This window comes from Cervus canadensis, chromosome 25 (assembly GCF_019320065.1).
Source record: "Cervus canadensis isolate Bull #8, Minnesota chromosome 25, ASM1932006v1, whole genome shotgun sequence".
Classification (NCBI taxonomy): Eukaryota; Metazoa; Chordata; class Mammalia; order Artiodactyla; family Cervidae; genus Cervus; species Cervus canadensis.
The window spans coordinates 13,155,650-13,169,481 of record NC_057410.1 but is presented as its reverse complement, the minus strand read 5'-3'; the positions used below and the strand labels follow the sequence as shown (position 1 = coordinate 13,169,481).

The window sequence follows — 13,832 nt, the reverse complement described above, 5'->3', positions numbered from 1 at the left end:
CAGCACAGCCCATGTCACCAGCATATTCACCTCCTCCTCTTTCCCCTGCTTTTGGGGATCATTAGAAGTTTCTACCTTAAGCCCTGGGATACAGGACCAACCGTGGTTTGGTCTAAGACCTTACAGGGAGTCACTTCTGGAGCAGGGCAGTTTGCCTTGTGCTGACATCCTGTACAAGGCCTTGATGCAAATGACCAACCAGTTGGGTTTCTATGGATGCACAATCCAGACTCAACTTCAGATTTGTTTAATTGGAAAAACCATAACCCTACTTACCAAGAGACTGCCCCCCCACCATGTGACTGAACTTTTCCCTTCTGTCTTTGCCACTCACCATCCCTCTTGGAGAGACATTTACATTCCTGAATATGATGCTTTCTGGGGATGAGAGGAGGATGGTCATTGACACTAGAGAGGAAGCACACCAGCCTCAGCTAGCAGATCCAGATGTAACTGCAGAAGCAAATCTGGCAGCTCCTATTGCTGAGCCTGACTAGGATCCTAATAATGGACATATGCCACCACACCTGGAGCATTGTAGGAAGTATACCTTAGTGGGTCTTTGAAAGGGGGTACCTAGGCAAAGGAGCTTAAACAAAATCCAGGAGATACACCAAAAATCCAGTGAGGATCTATCCATGTTTTTTAGAATTTATCAAGCTTATAGACACTCACTGAGGCAGAACCTGAGGGCCCCAGAAATAAGAGAATGGTAAATACGGCATTTGTTGTGCAAAGCGCCCCAGATATAAGAAGAAAACTACAGAAGTTAGATGGTACATTTGGAATGAACCCTTCTTAATTGGTAGGTGTTGCTTTTAAAGTGTTCAACAACAGGGCACAACAGCAGAAGCAAGAGAATGCAGGATGGAATGCTACTTTTTTGGCAGCAGTACTGGATTTCTGGGAGGCCAGTAACCCAAAGAGAGGTGAGCCACCATCAGGGGAGAAACAGTGCACTTACTAAGGAGGAAGAACATTGGGGAAAAGATTGCACCAGGCTAAAGAATAAGCAAGAAAACAATAAAAGAAATTGTGGGCTGATGGCACCCCAGGGAAGACCAAAACACACATGGCCAATGCAAGTCCATGGCCAGTACAAGTCCTGGTATAAAGGACTCTGGGATACCAAACCTAAAACTATACCCTCTGAGACAAGTGGCCCCAAAGGGAATTAAGCCAGTTCTCAAAAAGTGTTTGAACACAGGACTGATTAAACCTTCCAGGTTCCTGGATAACATACCTATCCTCCTGGTCAAAAAGCCAAATTGAGTAGAGTATTGCTTTGTCCAAGACTTAAGGGCTGTTAATGAAATAGTCCAAGATTTGCACCCTGTAGTCCCTAACCTATACACCCTGCTTACAACAATTCCAGGAGAATACAGCTGGTTCAGTTTGGGGCTTGAAAGATGCTTTTTTATTTTGCAATCCTATTACAGGAAAATCACAGCAGCTGTTTGCTTTTCACCCAGGACTCAGGGCTGGACCCAGAAACACAGGTAGTCCAACAGTATTGTTGGACAGTCCTGCCTTAAGGATTTACGATTTCTCCTGCTTTGTTTGGGGAAATGCTAGCTAGGGACCTTAGAAACTTCATGTTGGATGAAGGACTCTTACTCCAACATGTGGACGATTTGCTCATAGCAAGCCCTGCATATAAGTTGTCTACAAAACACGATAAGAACCCTGGATTATCTGGAATTGTGGATATAAGTTTTTCCAGAAAAAGGCCCAAGTGTATAAGCAACAATTCACATACCTAGGTTTTGTCCTTTCCCAAGGACAGTGACAAGTCTTTTGCCTGATAAAAAACAGGCAATTGCAGGCAAGACTCAGACGGCTGAGATTTCTGGGAATGGCAGGAGTCTGTCAGATTTGGATACCGAACTATGGACTCCTAGTAAAACCCTCCTCTGAGGCTTTAAAGGGACGGGATTTTGAGCCCCTACTTGGATTACACGGTGCCAAAAAGCCTTTGAAACAATGAAAACAAAGCTTGTCTCAGCCCTGGGTTTGGGACTACCAGACTTAAAGAAACCTTCCAAATTGTATGTCCACGAGAGACAAGGCACAAGTCTCAGGGTGTTCATTCAAACTCTGGGGAATATCCCTCCATCCATTGCCATGATAGCATCACTTCTCCCACAGATTGATTTGTCAAAATACCAACCAATGTATTCAGAAAAGGACAAGGAGAGGGCCAAAGAGCAGGGGTTCACTCTTGATCATACCCCACCTGGCTGGAAATGTCATGCACAAGGAATTATTTTGACTCCTGAGGCCCTCTTGGATACTATGCTGCAGCGCATGTGTAATAGTAAGCATTATGGGAGAGATGCCTCCTAACAATGGATTCAAAAGTCAAAAATACGTAATGAGGTGTAACCTACAAAGGACCATCCAGCAATCACTCAAAATTGCATGATTTGTGCTAAAAATAACCCAAAGACTGCTGTCAGACCTCCTCAGACAGGAACCCAACACAGAGGAACCTGCCCCACTGAGATCTGGCAAATTTGACTCAAATGCCTCAAACTGTAGGAAATTTTAGATACCTGCTAGTATCTGTGGACCCTTTTTGAGGACGGGTTGAGGGACAGAAAAAGCTTCCGAAGTGGTAAAGGCCCTCTGATGGAAATTACCCCCCTATCTGGACTGCCTAACTCCCTTCAGTGTGATGACGGGCCTGCCTTTGTCTCGAGCATAAGCCAACCAGTGTCTCCAGTTCAGTCACTCAGTCGTGTCCGACTCTTTGCGACCCCATGAGCCGCAGCATGCCAGGCCTCCCTGTCCATCACCAACTCCCGAAGTCCACCCAAACTCATGTCCATCAAATTGGTGATGCCCTCCAACCATCTCATCCTCTGTCTTCCCCTTCTCCCCCTGCCCTCAATCTTTCCCACCATCAGGGTCTTTTCAGATGAGTCAGCTCTTCGCATCAGATGGCCAAAGTATTGGAGTTTCAGCTTCAACATCAGTCCTTCCAATGAACACCCAGGACTGATCTCCTTTAGGATGGACTGGTTGGATCTCCTTGCAATCCAAGGGACTCTCGAGTCTTCTCCAACACCACACTTCAAAAGCATCAATTCTTCGGTGCTCAGCTTTCTTTACAGGCCAACTCTCACATCCATACATGACCACTGGAAAAACCATAGCCTTGACTAGACGTACCTTTGTTGACAAAGTAATGTCTCTCCTTTTTGGTATGTTGTCTAGGTTGGTCATAACTTTCCTTCCAAGGAGTAAGCGTCTTTTAATTTCATGGCTGCAATCACCATCTGCAGTGATTTTGGAGCTCAGAAAAATAAAATCAGCCACTGTTTCCCCATCTATTTGCCATGAAATGATGGGATCGGATGCCATGATCTTAGTTTTCCGAATGTTGAGCCTTAAGCCAACTTTTTCACTCTCCTCTCACTTTCATCAAGAGGATCTTTAGTTCTTCTTCACTTTCTGCCATAAGGGTGGTGTCATCTGCATAGCTGAGGTTATTGATTTCTCCCAGTAATCTTGATTCCAGCTTGTACTTCCTCCAGCCCAACATTTCTCATGATGTACTCTGCATATAAGTTAAATAAGCAGGGTGGCAATATACAGCCTTGACGTACTCCTTTCCCAATTTGGAACCAGTCTGTTGTTCCATGTCCAGTTCTAACTGTTGCTTCCTGACCTGCATACAGGTTTCTCAACAGGCAGGTTAGGTGGTCTGGTATTCCCATCTCTTTCAGAATTTTCCACAATTTATTGTGGTTCACACAAAGGCTTTGGCATAGTCAATAAAGCAGAAATAGATGTCTAGAGAACTGCAAATTAACTAGAAGCTACATTCACCCTGGAGACCACAATTTAGAGGAAAAACCTAGAAAATGAATTATACATTAAAAAGGAGCTTTGCTAAAATATGTCAAGAGACCAACTTAATGGGATAAAGCCTTGCCAGTTGCCCTTATATGGATCAGAACAGCCCCCAGAAGTAGGCTTAAATTAAGCCCCTTTGAAATATTGTATAGGCCATTTCAGGTTTATTTTAAAAAGCCTGAATTTGGACTCAGGGAAGATGGTTTTTTGAGACACTTGTTTGTCGTCTTCTTGGTCTGCTAGCTTTCCAATTAAAGTCATTATTCCTTGCCTCAACAGCCTCATTACCAGATTAACTGGCTTGCAAGCAGAGCAAGCTTAGGCTCTGTAACTAATAATGGAAAATGTAATTCACCATCAGCATTGATTCCTCTCCCCAGAAGCAACCACTTTCAACTTTTTGAGCTTTTTAAAAAATTTACCATCATCTAAATAATATTTTATTGCTATTTTAAACATTATTAAGATGAAGACCTACATTTCTTTTATTAAATTATAAAATGCTGGTTTGTTTTAATTAGTTTTGGTCACGCTGGGTCTTCATTACTGTGTGCAAGGACTACTCCCTAGTTGCGGTGTGCAGGCTTCTCATTGCCATGGCTCCTTTTGTTGCAGAGCATGGGCTATAGAACTCACTGGCTCAGTAGTAGTTGCTCTCCAGCATGTGAAATGTTCCTGGACGAGGAATCGAACTCATGTCCCCAGCATTGGCAGGCAGATTAACCACTGGACGAGGAATCGAACTCATGTCCCCAGCATTGGCAGGAAGTCCAAATGCTGTTTTTAATTGGACGGTCCGGGACAAGGTCTTGTGAGCTCTGATGGAGACATTTATTTTTGTCCTGCTTGCTCACTTTGAAGAGGTTTTGCTTTTCACTCATTCCCCCCTCCGCACAACACACAGCTGTAGAGATGACTAATATCCTTTTACGTAATGGCTTGGTAGAGAGCAAAATCAATCCCAAATATCCCCATTTATTAAGAATAATTTTATACTTTCTCTAAGTTGACCCCCTAGGACATTTAAAACAAAATTTTTGTGCTTAAAAATAATTTAGCTTTGCATCTGATACCTTTTTCTCCCTTTGGCTGATCTCTTATCAAGTTCTCGTATTTTGGTAATAGTTAACATTGATAGCTGCTTTCGATTTTTAATCTACCTTTGAGATGCATGCTAAGAGGGTTAGTTTACCCCAGGGATTGAGAAACCACTGGGAGCCAGATCTAACCTGCCACCTGATTTTGTATGACCAGAGAGTTAAGAATGGTTTTTACATTTTTAAATGATTGGAAACATAAAAACTGTTGTGATGCATTAAAATTATAAGAAATTTATATTTTGATGTCCATAAAGCCTGGTTGAAACACAAGCAAATTCATTTTTATACTGAACACCACAACAGTTATACAATGGAAGGAGTTGTGACAAACTGTAGTCCATAAAGCCTGAAACATTTACTATCTAATGTTTTACAGGAAAAGGGTGCTGACCCCAGTTTACCCTCTTTCCAAGGTCCATCATGAAAAGGGATGTTCAGATTGGACAAATCATTTTAAATCGACCACGAGTTTTGTGTTCTTTGTGGGAAAGTTTGCTCTTCTTTCAGGAAATGCACCTCAACCAGATTTCAAATCACACACTGTAATGAGAAGAGTTACAATACAAGAAGGTAAGATACCTGCACAATATTGAAAATAGCTGTTTTTATTATGGGCAAAATCACCTATGTGGAAATACAGATTATGATGTCCTCTGGCAGGCAAGCCTGAGACTATGAGTGATGGAGAACCCAGGGCTCCTTCCCTGCTGGTCCCTGGAGGCGACGCTGGGGAGGAGCAACTTAGGGGCTTTTGGATGGGAACTAGGAGGCAGGCTTTGCCACCTGTGGAGTGGAGGCCAGAGACAGCCAGAAGCAGCCCCCTACACGGGGACTCCCAGCAATTTGTCCTTTCTCCAGTGCTCGTGTTTTTTACTTTTCCTCCTTTACTGTGTTATTTGGCGTCACCCTTGTGCCTCCAGGGGCTGAACACTCAAATTTCAGGAACCAGGCTGCATAGGTTTGGGTTTCAACCCTTCCATGTATTAGTTTTGTAATTTGGGGTGGGTTCCATAAGCCTGCCTACTCTGATCTATAGCAATGTGAGAATAATATGATTTGTTGCTTTAAGCCAAATGGCTTGTTGCAGAGCAGCACATAACCTCAAAACTCCTTTAAAAATACCTTTGAAAAAGCATTTATCCAGTTTTACCTCCATTTTAGTCTCCTTCCATTATTAAAATGTCACGTCCTCTACTGTATCCTCCATGTTGATGTCAGAGTCATTTTTATAAAATGTTGTTTCTCCAATGTTTAAAATCCTTCAAATTCTCTCACCTGACTTAGAGTAAGACAAAAACTTTTTGCATTCTAAATCTATGGGATGTCTCTAATTTCTCCCTTCTCTATGCCCACAAACCTGCCTTTGCACTCTATGCTCCAAGCAAATGGAATCTTTGCCATCACTGAACACTGTGATCTTTCTACACCTCTGTGCTTTGCATTGGGTATTTCTTCTCCCTAAGATATCCTCGGAGAAGGAAATGGCAACCCACTTCAGTATCCTTGCCTGGAGAATCCCATGAACAGAAGAGCCTGGTGGGCTGTGCAGTCTATGGGGTCGCAAAGAGTCGACACGACTGAGCAACTCACACACACACAAGATATCCTCTCCACCCTGCCCCAATCTGTAAAAACTCTCATCAAACACCTCAGGGATTACCTTCTTCAAAATTTTCTTAAAAACCTTCATTCTCAGGCTGAGTTAGATGCCTTTCCTTTTTATGTGCCTTTATCACAAATTAAGAATTGGAGTAATTTTTTTTTTCAATTCTCCTAAGGTATATAGCTAGTCTTATTCTAGAGGTATCAGAGAGATTGTAATCTTTTATATATAATTAATATCTTAGGGTTTATTTCTCTGGGGAAAGGAAGGGAACTGCCCCCAGTTAGAAGGGCTGTTCTAGACTATAGATTCTTTTGAGAACAAGAATTAACCATCTTCATTACTAACATGGGGCCTAGTTTGTGCTTATTCATTAAACAAGAACATGTGAATAGTTATTATCTTCAAAGGAACTCAAATGAAAAATACAGAAATAATCCAAAAAAGTTTTTAATTTCTGAGAATACCCAAGATACCTAAGTAAGATGTGGTCTCTGACACATCTTAAACCGATCTGTGTGTTCCAGTGTCTGGTACATAGTAGGCACCTGATGGTCTGTGGACTTGTCTGTCTGTTCCCTTTACTATTTAAGTGATCTGCATCTTGAGTTCTACCCAGATGGGCTTTGCAGTGCCACTAGGTGACTACAGGTTTGAAATCCCAGCCTAAGAACTACTAGTTTGAATGACCAAGAAGATAAAAGTTCTTGAGAATCTGACAAATACTTAAAATTTCATTTCACTTTGAAACATAATCCTTGACCCATTATATGTTCACTTTGAAAATGGAGGTGGTGATATGAGACTAAGAAATAAAAAACCTCTTATCATAAAGTCTCAAGAAACGTGTGAAGTATAAATACAGTGAAACTTTAAACAGGTATCCAACCAAACTTTTATTGGGGTTTTATTGCAATCTACTTTCGGCAATAAGGGGAAAGTAACCATAAGAACTCTGATCAGATTTTATTAAACAAAGCACTTTTGCATGAATGCTTAATGTTAGTTGTATAGTCAAGCTCAGCTTCCAGTATCAACTTGAGTACCTCGTCATGGGAATTTATGCCAGAATGACAACAGTAAGGCATTGCAAGATCCTAAATCACCTAAGATGAAACCATATTCTACATATAATTTTTAGGACAGTATACTAATACTCTACAATAAATAAGGATTTAAAAAATGTGTTGCTTAGCCCTTGTTGAAATAAATTCAGTTATTAGCTCATTCTTTAAGTACTCCAGTTAATAAAGGTTTGATTGTACTTCCAGAACTCTGACTTTTCCAAAGATAAAAAATTAGTTAAGGACAAAAAATTAAGCTTAAAAGCAACATTCACACTTGCCTTTAAAAGCATGTTCACATCATATACGAGATAATTTCCTCATGCCTGGAAACATGGTTTATGTGGCAGAAAGTCATATGCAAAGCACAACTAGAGGGCAATCCTCCCATCTCCACATCCTCCAAAAAGCCACACTTGGCCTCAGTGTAAAAGTTATATTTTATTGCCATGCTACAAAATGTATGAAGTTGGCACTGACAGGGAGAAATAGAGAACAAGGGTGGGGAGGGCAAAAGGGCAAAAGATGTTGTTACATATACAACAAGGTTTAATCAACAGTGGTAAATTTTGCCAATATTAAAAATGCAAACCAAAATTTAAAATGCTGATATGAAACAGCATTAAAATACCATTTATGCATAGTACAGTATCACTTATGTCTTATTAGAGAAATATGGAATGTTTATAAATGAAATTAACCGTAAGGGGTAAAATTCATATTTCATGTACAATTTGGCAATGGTAGTCCCACTGTTAGACAATTTTTTTATAAAATACAAAATCAAAAATCTAATAAGCTACCTTTATACAAAGTTGCTATATTTATGCCTTTACGTAGGAAAAAAACATTTATAATGCAAATTAGGACATACAATAATCTTACAATATTATACAATGTAATGAAAATAAGAACATAACACAAAATTTGTCCTTTATAAAATGTATATTTTGCATTTACTAATGCAAATGTGGCACACTGGTGACTACTGTACTATTAATACCAGTCTGTTTCCATGCTATTATTATCCAATTGTCATAGAACTGCAATTGTAATGATGCTACAAGAGAATTTTTATACCAAAAAAATGAGGAAGTAGGGATGGAGAAGAGGGATGTAAAGAAGAGCAAAGACAGGGTGCTGGTTTGGGCAGAGTATATTATGGTATGTCATAAAATATTTGTTAGTTTTTCAAGCCAAAAACATTTTCTATACATTCTATGATTTCGTACCAATGCCTTTATTCAAATTTGGCAAACATCAGGGAAAAGGTAATTTAGTACCATATACCTCACATATCAGAGATAAGAAAAAGATGCCAATACATTAGTTACTTCTGAATGTTGTCTCTGATGGTATGTCTGTTTCAAGGAGATATACATATATATATATATATATATATGTATATGTGAATATACATATATATTTATACACACACACACTACACATTGCACAAACACTTGGACATTATGGGTTAGGAACAGCACAAGGGGAAATGGGATGTATTTTTTAGCCTGCTAAAACCTTTACCTTGAGGCAAAAATATGGTGGCACATTATTGGGAAATTATGAAAACATAAGGCCCCTGTCCCATTTTTAATAGAACATTATTGAGGTACATTTTTATATGTAGTGCCACAGATTTTTTGGGAGGGGGTGTGATAAACACTAGCTTAACTTATTGAACTGTGGGGTCAACATTAATATCTATAAAAACAAAGATTGCTTGGCAAATTTTCTTAAGTCCCAAATGTGATCTATTCTGGATATACTGAGAAGTGAAAAGCTTTTTGCTGAGTCTTCAAAAGTAAAGTGCATGTCTCATCACTCCACAGCAGCAGTAAATAAAAGGAACTATTTGCCAATCTTCCTGGAGGGAGGGAAGGCACCATATTTTCATTTTTAAAGGAAGATGAACCTGGGAAATAAAATACACTGAGAAAAAAACACATGTTATACCCATATCAGTTTCCAACCATGGTCTGGGATAAAAGCTACTATGATCCATACAGATAAAAGAGGATTCCATTAGGGAGAAAACACATGATCAATGATTATATTTCCAAAGCCAGAAAGTGGGATCACATGATCTATCAACAGAAAAGAGTATCTAAAACTAGGTCTGTCTCAGAAAATCTGAAACATATGGCCACAATTATATCCCAATAAAATATCTCATTCTAAAATGTACCAAGTAATTGGTACATTCTTCCAGGACAGAGCTTAATGCCCATTACTAGACTACAGCAAAGGACAAGTAGTGTTCTACATTACTTTTTATTAAATAGGGACACGGGATTTCCAGAGATATCTAGAAATTAATACCAGTTGTATACATCTTCCCTAATACTCATAGTACCTAAAAATCAAATTCTTAACAGACAAATTGGTCCCGTTTTCAATTTTAAAGCACACAGTATTTAAAGCATAAACTGCAATGGTTATATTATAGTTGCTTAAAAAATAGAAAAATTAATCAGCATCTGGAAGGAAAAATGAAAAGGCTGAGAGAAAGAAAGAAAAAAAAAAAGTACCCAACCTCCAAAATAAGTAAATAGGTCAGCCCTTTCGTTTGGAGGTTAACGTTCTGTCTTGACTGCTTGTTTCCGAGAAAACCATATGCACTGGTTCCGTCATAGTTCTTATTCCGCATTACAAAGATCATCACATAAATTTGGCACAATTAGCAATCTACTCAGAAGAAAGCATAGGTGGAACGATACATGAAATGGAAGCTGCACGCCTACTACACCACTGCACTCTTTTTAGAGAACAGTGACCACTTTAGTAAGCACCAAATTCACAGAAAAAAAATTCTGCTATGCACATAAACCAATGGCACTGAAAAGGATAAAGACACCTTTAATAGTTTATTTTCTTTATAATGGTCCCACCCTATTATTTTGCTAATCCACTCACTGTCCTATAATTAGGGCATTTATGGGACAGGTTGGCTGCTATATGACTGAAACTTTTTCATGCTAAATTAACCTTAGTTACATCTGATAAATCCAGATCATAATCTCAGAAACTTCCTCATATTTAGAGGAAATGGTGACATATTTTGCAAGGTTATCCAACCTTCTTTCCACTCTACCTTCTCTTGTTTCTCCAGGATTTGGGACACTGGAAAATTCTTGACTTTCCAAGAGCTAGACATATGAACTCTATAATCAGTTTATATAAACTTCATTTTCAATCCTAAATTATGACACAATCTCATTGCTGTAAGACTTCCACTGTACCTGCTATGCTGGCAATAATTTTAACACTCTATTAAAATCAAGGGATAATCCAAAATCATTGAGTGAAAGGACAGCAGAGCTGAGGAGCAGTACAGTGGGCAAAGTGTAACTGCAGCCACGTGACTGGGGGAACCACTGCTAAAGTGCTGGGAGAGTGCCCACAGAGAAAACACAGTACCTTCAGGGGACTTTGCATGTTAAAGTACTTCCTTTTTTTTTTTTTCTCTCTTCTCAGCTGCTTAAGAGATCACCTATGGACACAAGTGAAATTTAAAATTGAGAGAATGCTTTTATCAACATGAAAAGTAAACAGCATATAAATAAATACTGGACAAGGGCAACCCTGTTATAGAATAACAGTTAAGTTCCAAATGAACCTTCAAAACCACAATTGGACAAAAATGCAAACTAAACAATGAACACATACCAATTTCAAAACTATATACAAACTCAAACATTTTAAATTGAAAAAGACATGAAGCAACAAAGTTAGACATCCCAAACACCAAAGGAAAAACTGAAGGTAAATGGTAATCTAATGGCACAAATGCCTCCAGAGAACAATGTTACTGTAAATAATCCGTAGGACAGAAACTTCCAAGAGATCATGGTTCAGATTTTTCAAATGTTTTTGGATAAAGTGACCTGAGACTGATTCTTGAGCCTATTTATAATTCTGATTAAGATACTTGGGCATGCCCTTCAAATGACATCATGAGATGACGAAACAGAAAATCTCATCTCTTTCCTGCCTTTCAACACACCAATGGGACACCACGTTCACGAACGTAGAACTTTCTAGAAATGCTGAAGGCAAAGGAACTGGCTGGTACACAGGAGGTGTGGTACTTCTGTTTCCATTACATATGTTTTGGCTCAAGTCAAAAAGCCTACAATTAATGAAATAAAGGATTCCTCACGTTACATGCTGGAGGCCACATACCATGAATAGTGAAGCTACAAATAGCACTTTCAAAGCTACAGTTACCTGTTAGCAATGCACGTTATCAAGAGGCTCTGTTTTAAATGCCAACCAGGACTTACACATGAATGATATACATGAGTTCAGAATCTTGATAAAAATCGACCAGCCCGTCACTCACTTCAACTCTCATTTTAAATAGGCACTGTGAAAATGGGAATGCTGCTGGACAGTAATGAGTAGTATATAATGAAATTAGTGTTCTTTTATGAGTACCTGCTCTACATTAATTCCCTTTAAAGAAGCACATGAAATATTCAGAAAAAATTTTTTCTATCAGTCTATAAAAGGAGTTAGTGTTTAGAAATAAAAATGAAGCACTTGCATCTTCATTTTTTAAAAAAAAAAAACTTCACAAAGGTGCAAATAATGTAAATGCTTTCCAGGGCTCACATGGGCAGATCAGTACTATTGTGTCTGGTTTTCCGAGCTGTGCCATCATCTCGTGGCAGCGCTTTCTGCAGACTGGACATAGCAGCAGTCCTCTCGATGTCTATCACAGCATACAGCTCTGTGCGCCTGGTGGGGGTCTGTGGAAGGGGGGTGGTCGGCGTTTTTGGAGTTTGAGGGTTGTCAGAGTCACTGCCACCTTCCAGGTCAACCTGTATGTAATTGAGCTGCCTGTGTTCTAAACTTGGGCGTCTGATATCAAAGTTAAAGACTGTCGGCGTACAGTCCCGACGCCGTGAGTACTCTAGTTTGTGAGCACTTGCCGGCACTGTTACGTTCTCTGTGTTGACATAGTTATGCATCGGGTCTAGATTGTTATGGTAGCCGTTCAGAGACGGGGTCTTTGGTCCTAAGTTGTCATCTTCATCCCTACTTAGCTTGCGGGCTTCCCAAACAGGAGGCAAAGATGGTAGATTTTCGTAGTTTAACAATGCAGTTCTTCTCTGAGCTGAGTTGTTGATATTCTGGGTATCTGAGGTACTGGTGGACGGCAGACGACCTCTCCTGAACCCTGAGGCACTGGGGAGAGATAGGCCATTTAGATTTTCATACACCAGTTTGTTAACAGAGGGCACATCTCTCCGCTCATCACTGTCATAGCCAGTGTCCCATTCTGTGTTATTTGCACCACTTCCACTGATTTGATCTCTTCCAAGTTGTTCCAGTTTCTCTTTTTCCATTAATTGCTTCTGAACTGGTGTTGGTCCTAAGACAAATTTAACTCCTTCAGGTTCAAGAAGAATCTGAGGGTCCCTGTCCTCAGTATTACTTGACTCTTCTTTGGGTGTGTTGCTTTCAGCATTAGAAACTCTCGCCTCCAATGGGACATGCACACTTGTGCGGTTTTTCCGTTCTTCTTGCACACCTGTAGTGTTGACATAGGTATGTACCTAAAAACAGGAAAGTGAGTAGCTTTTTTAAAAGAAAAGAAAAAAGAACAAAAAATCTGCCTAACTATATCAATTAATTTTTATTAACTTTCTAAGTATATTCTTCAAGGCTTTTGGACCTGTTTTTTACTAATAAAAAGGTTGGGAGGAGGTGGGAGAAATGTAGAAATGTCTTCCTAGCTTGATAAAAGAATAACTACTTCAAAATAGATGTGACGGTGAAACATGATAAGCATTCTATAAAAAGTCAGGAACAAACAGGGATTATTACTTTGATGTTCTAGAAATTCTCATCAGTGCATTAAAACCTGATTTAGAAGTAGGAAATAACAAGTATTAAAAAGGAAGAGAGAAATGTATCATTATTTATAGATCATCTGACTATATAAAGAGATAAACCTTATTAGATTTAGTAAGAGTTCTGTAAGATACACAGATATAAAATAGGTTCCACCTAGTAGGAAATTATCACTACTTAGAAAAGCTCATGGTATTTGGGGGAGACAATATAAAAATGTTTAGAAGTCTATACATAAACTCTGAAAAACTCAAAAAATAAAACTCAAAAAGAGGGATACTTAATTATAGTAAAAACTCATTTAACAAGTAAAAAATACAAAGAAATGGATTTTAAAAG

The 13,832-nt window shown here is 39.2% G+C and overlaps 1 protein-coding gene across 4 annotated transcripts in view; it reads right to left on the bottom strand.

Annotated features, from left to right (window-relative positions):
* Positions 1 to 7,440: 7,440 nt before the first annotated feature.
* Positions 7,441 to 13,832, bottom strand: part of FRS2 (fibroblast growth factor receptor substrate 2) — a 101,663-nt gene continuing 95,271 nt past the window's right edge. For 3 of the 4 annotated variants that reach the window (XM_043446274.1, XM_043446277.1, XM_043446276.1), the window contains one exon: positions 7,441 to 13,195. In XM_043446274.1, coding sequence (XP_043302209.1) covers positions 12,245 to 13,195 — 951 coding nt within the window. In that variant the 3' untranslated portion in view covers positions 7,441 to 12,244. The remainder of the gene's footprint in view (positions 13,196 to 13,832) is intronic. The other variant, XM_043446275.1, reaches the window with a different exon arrangement.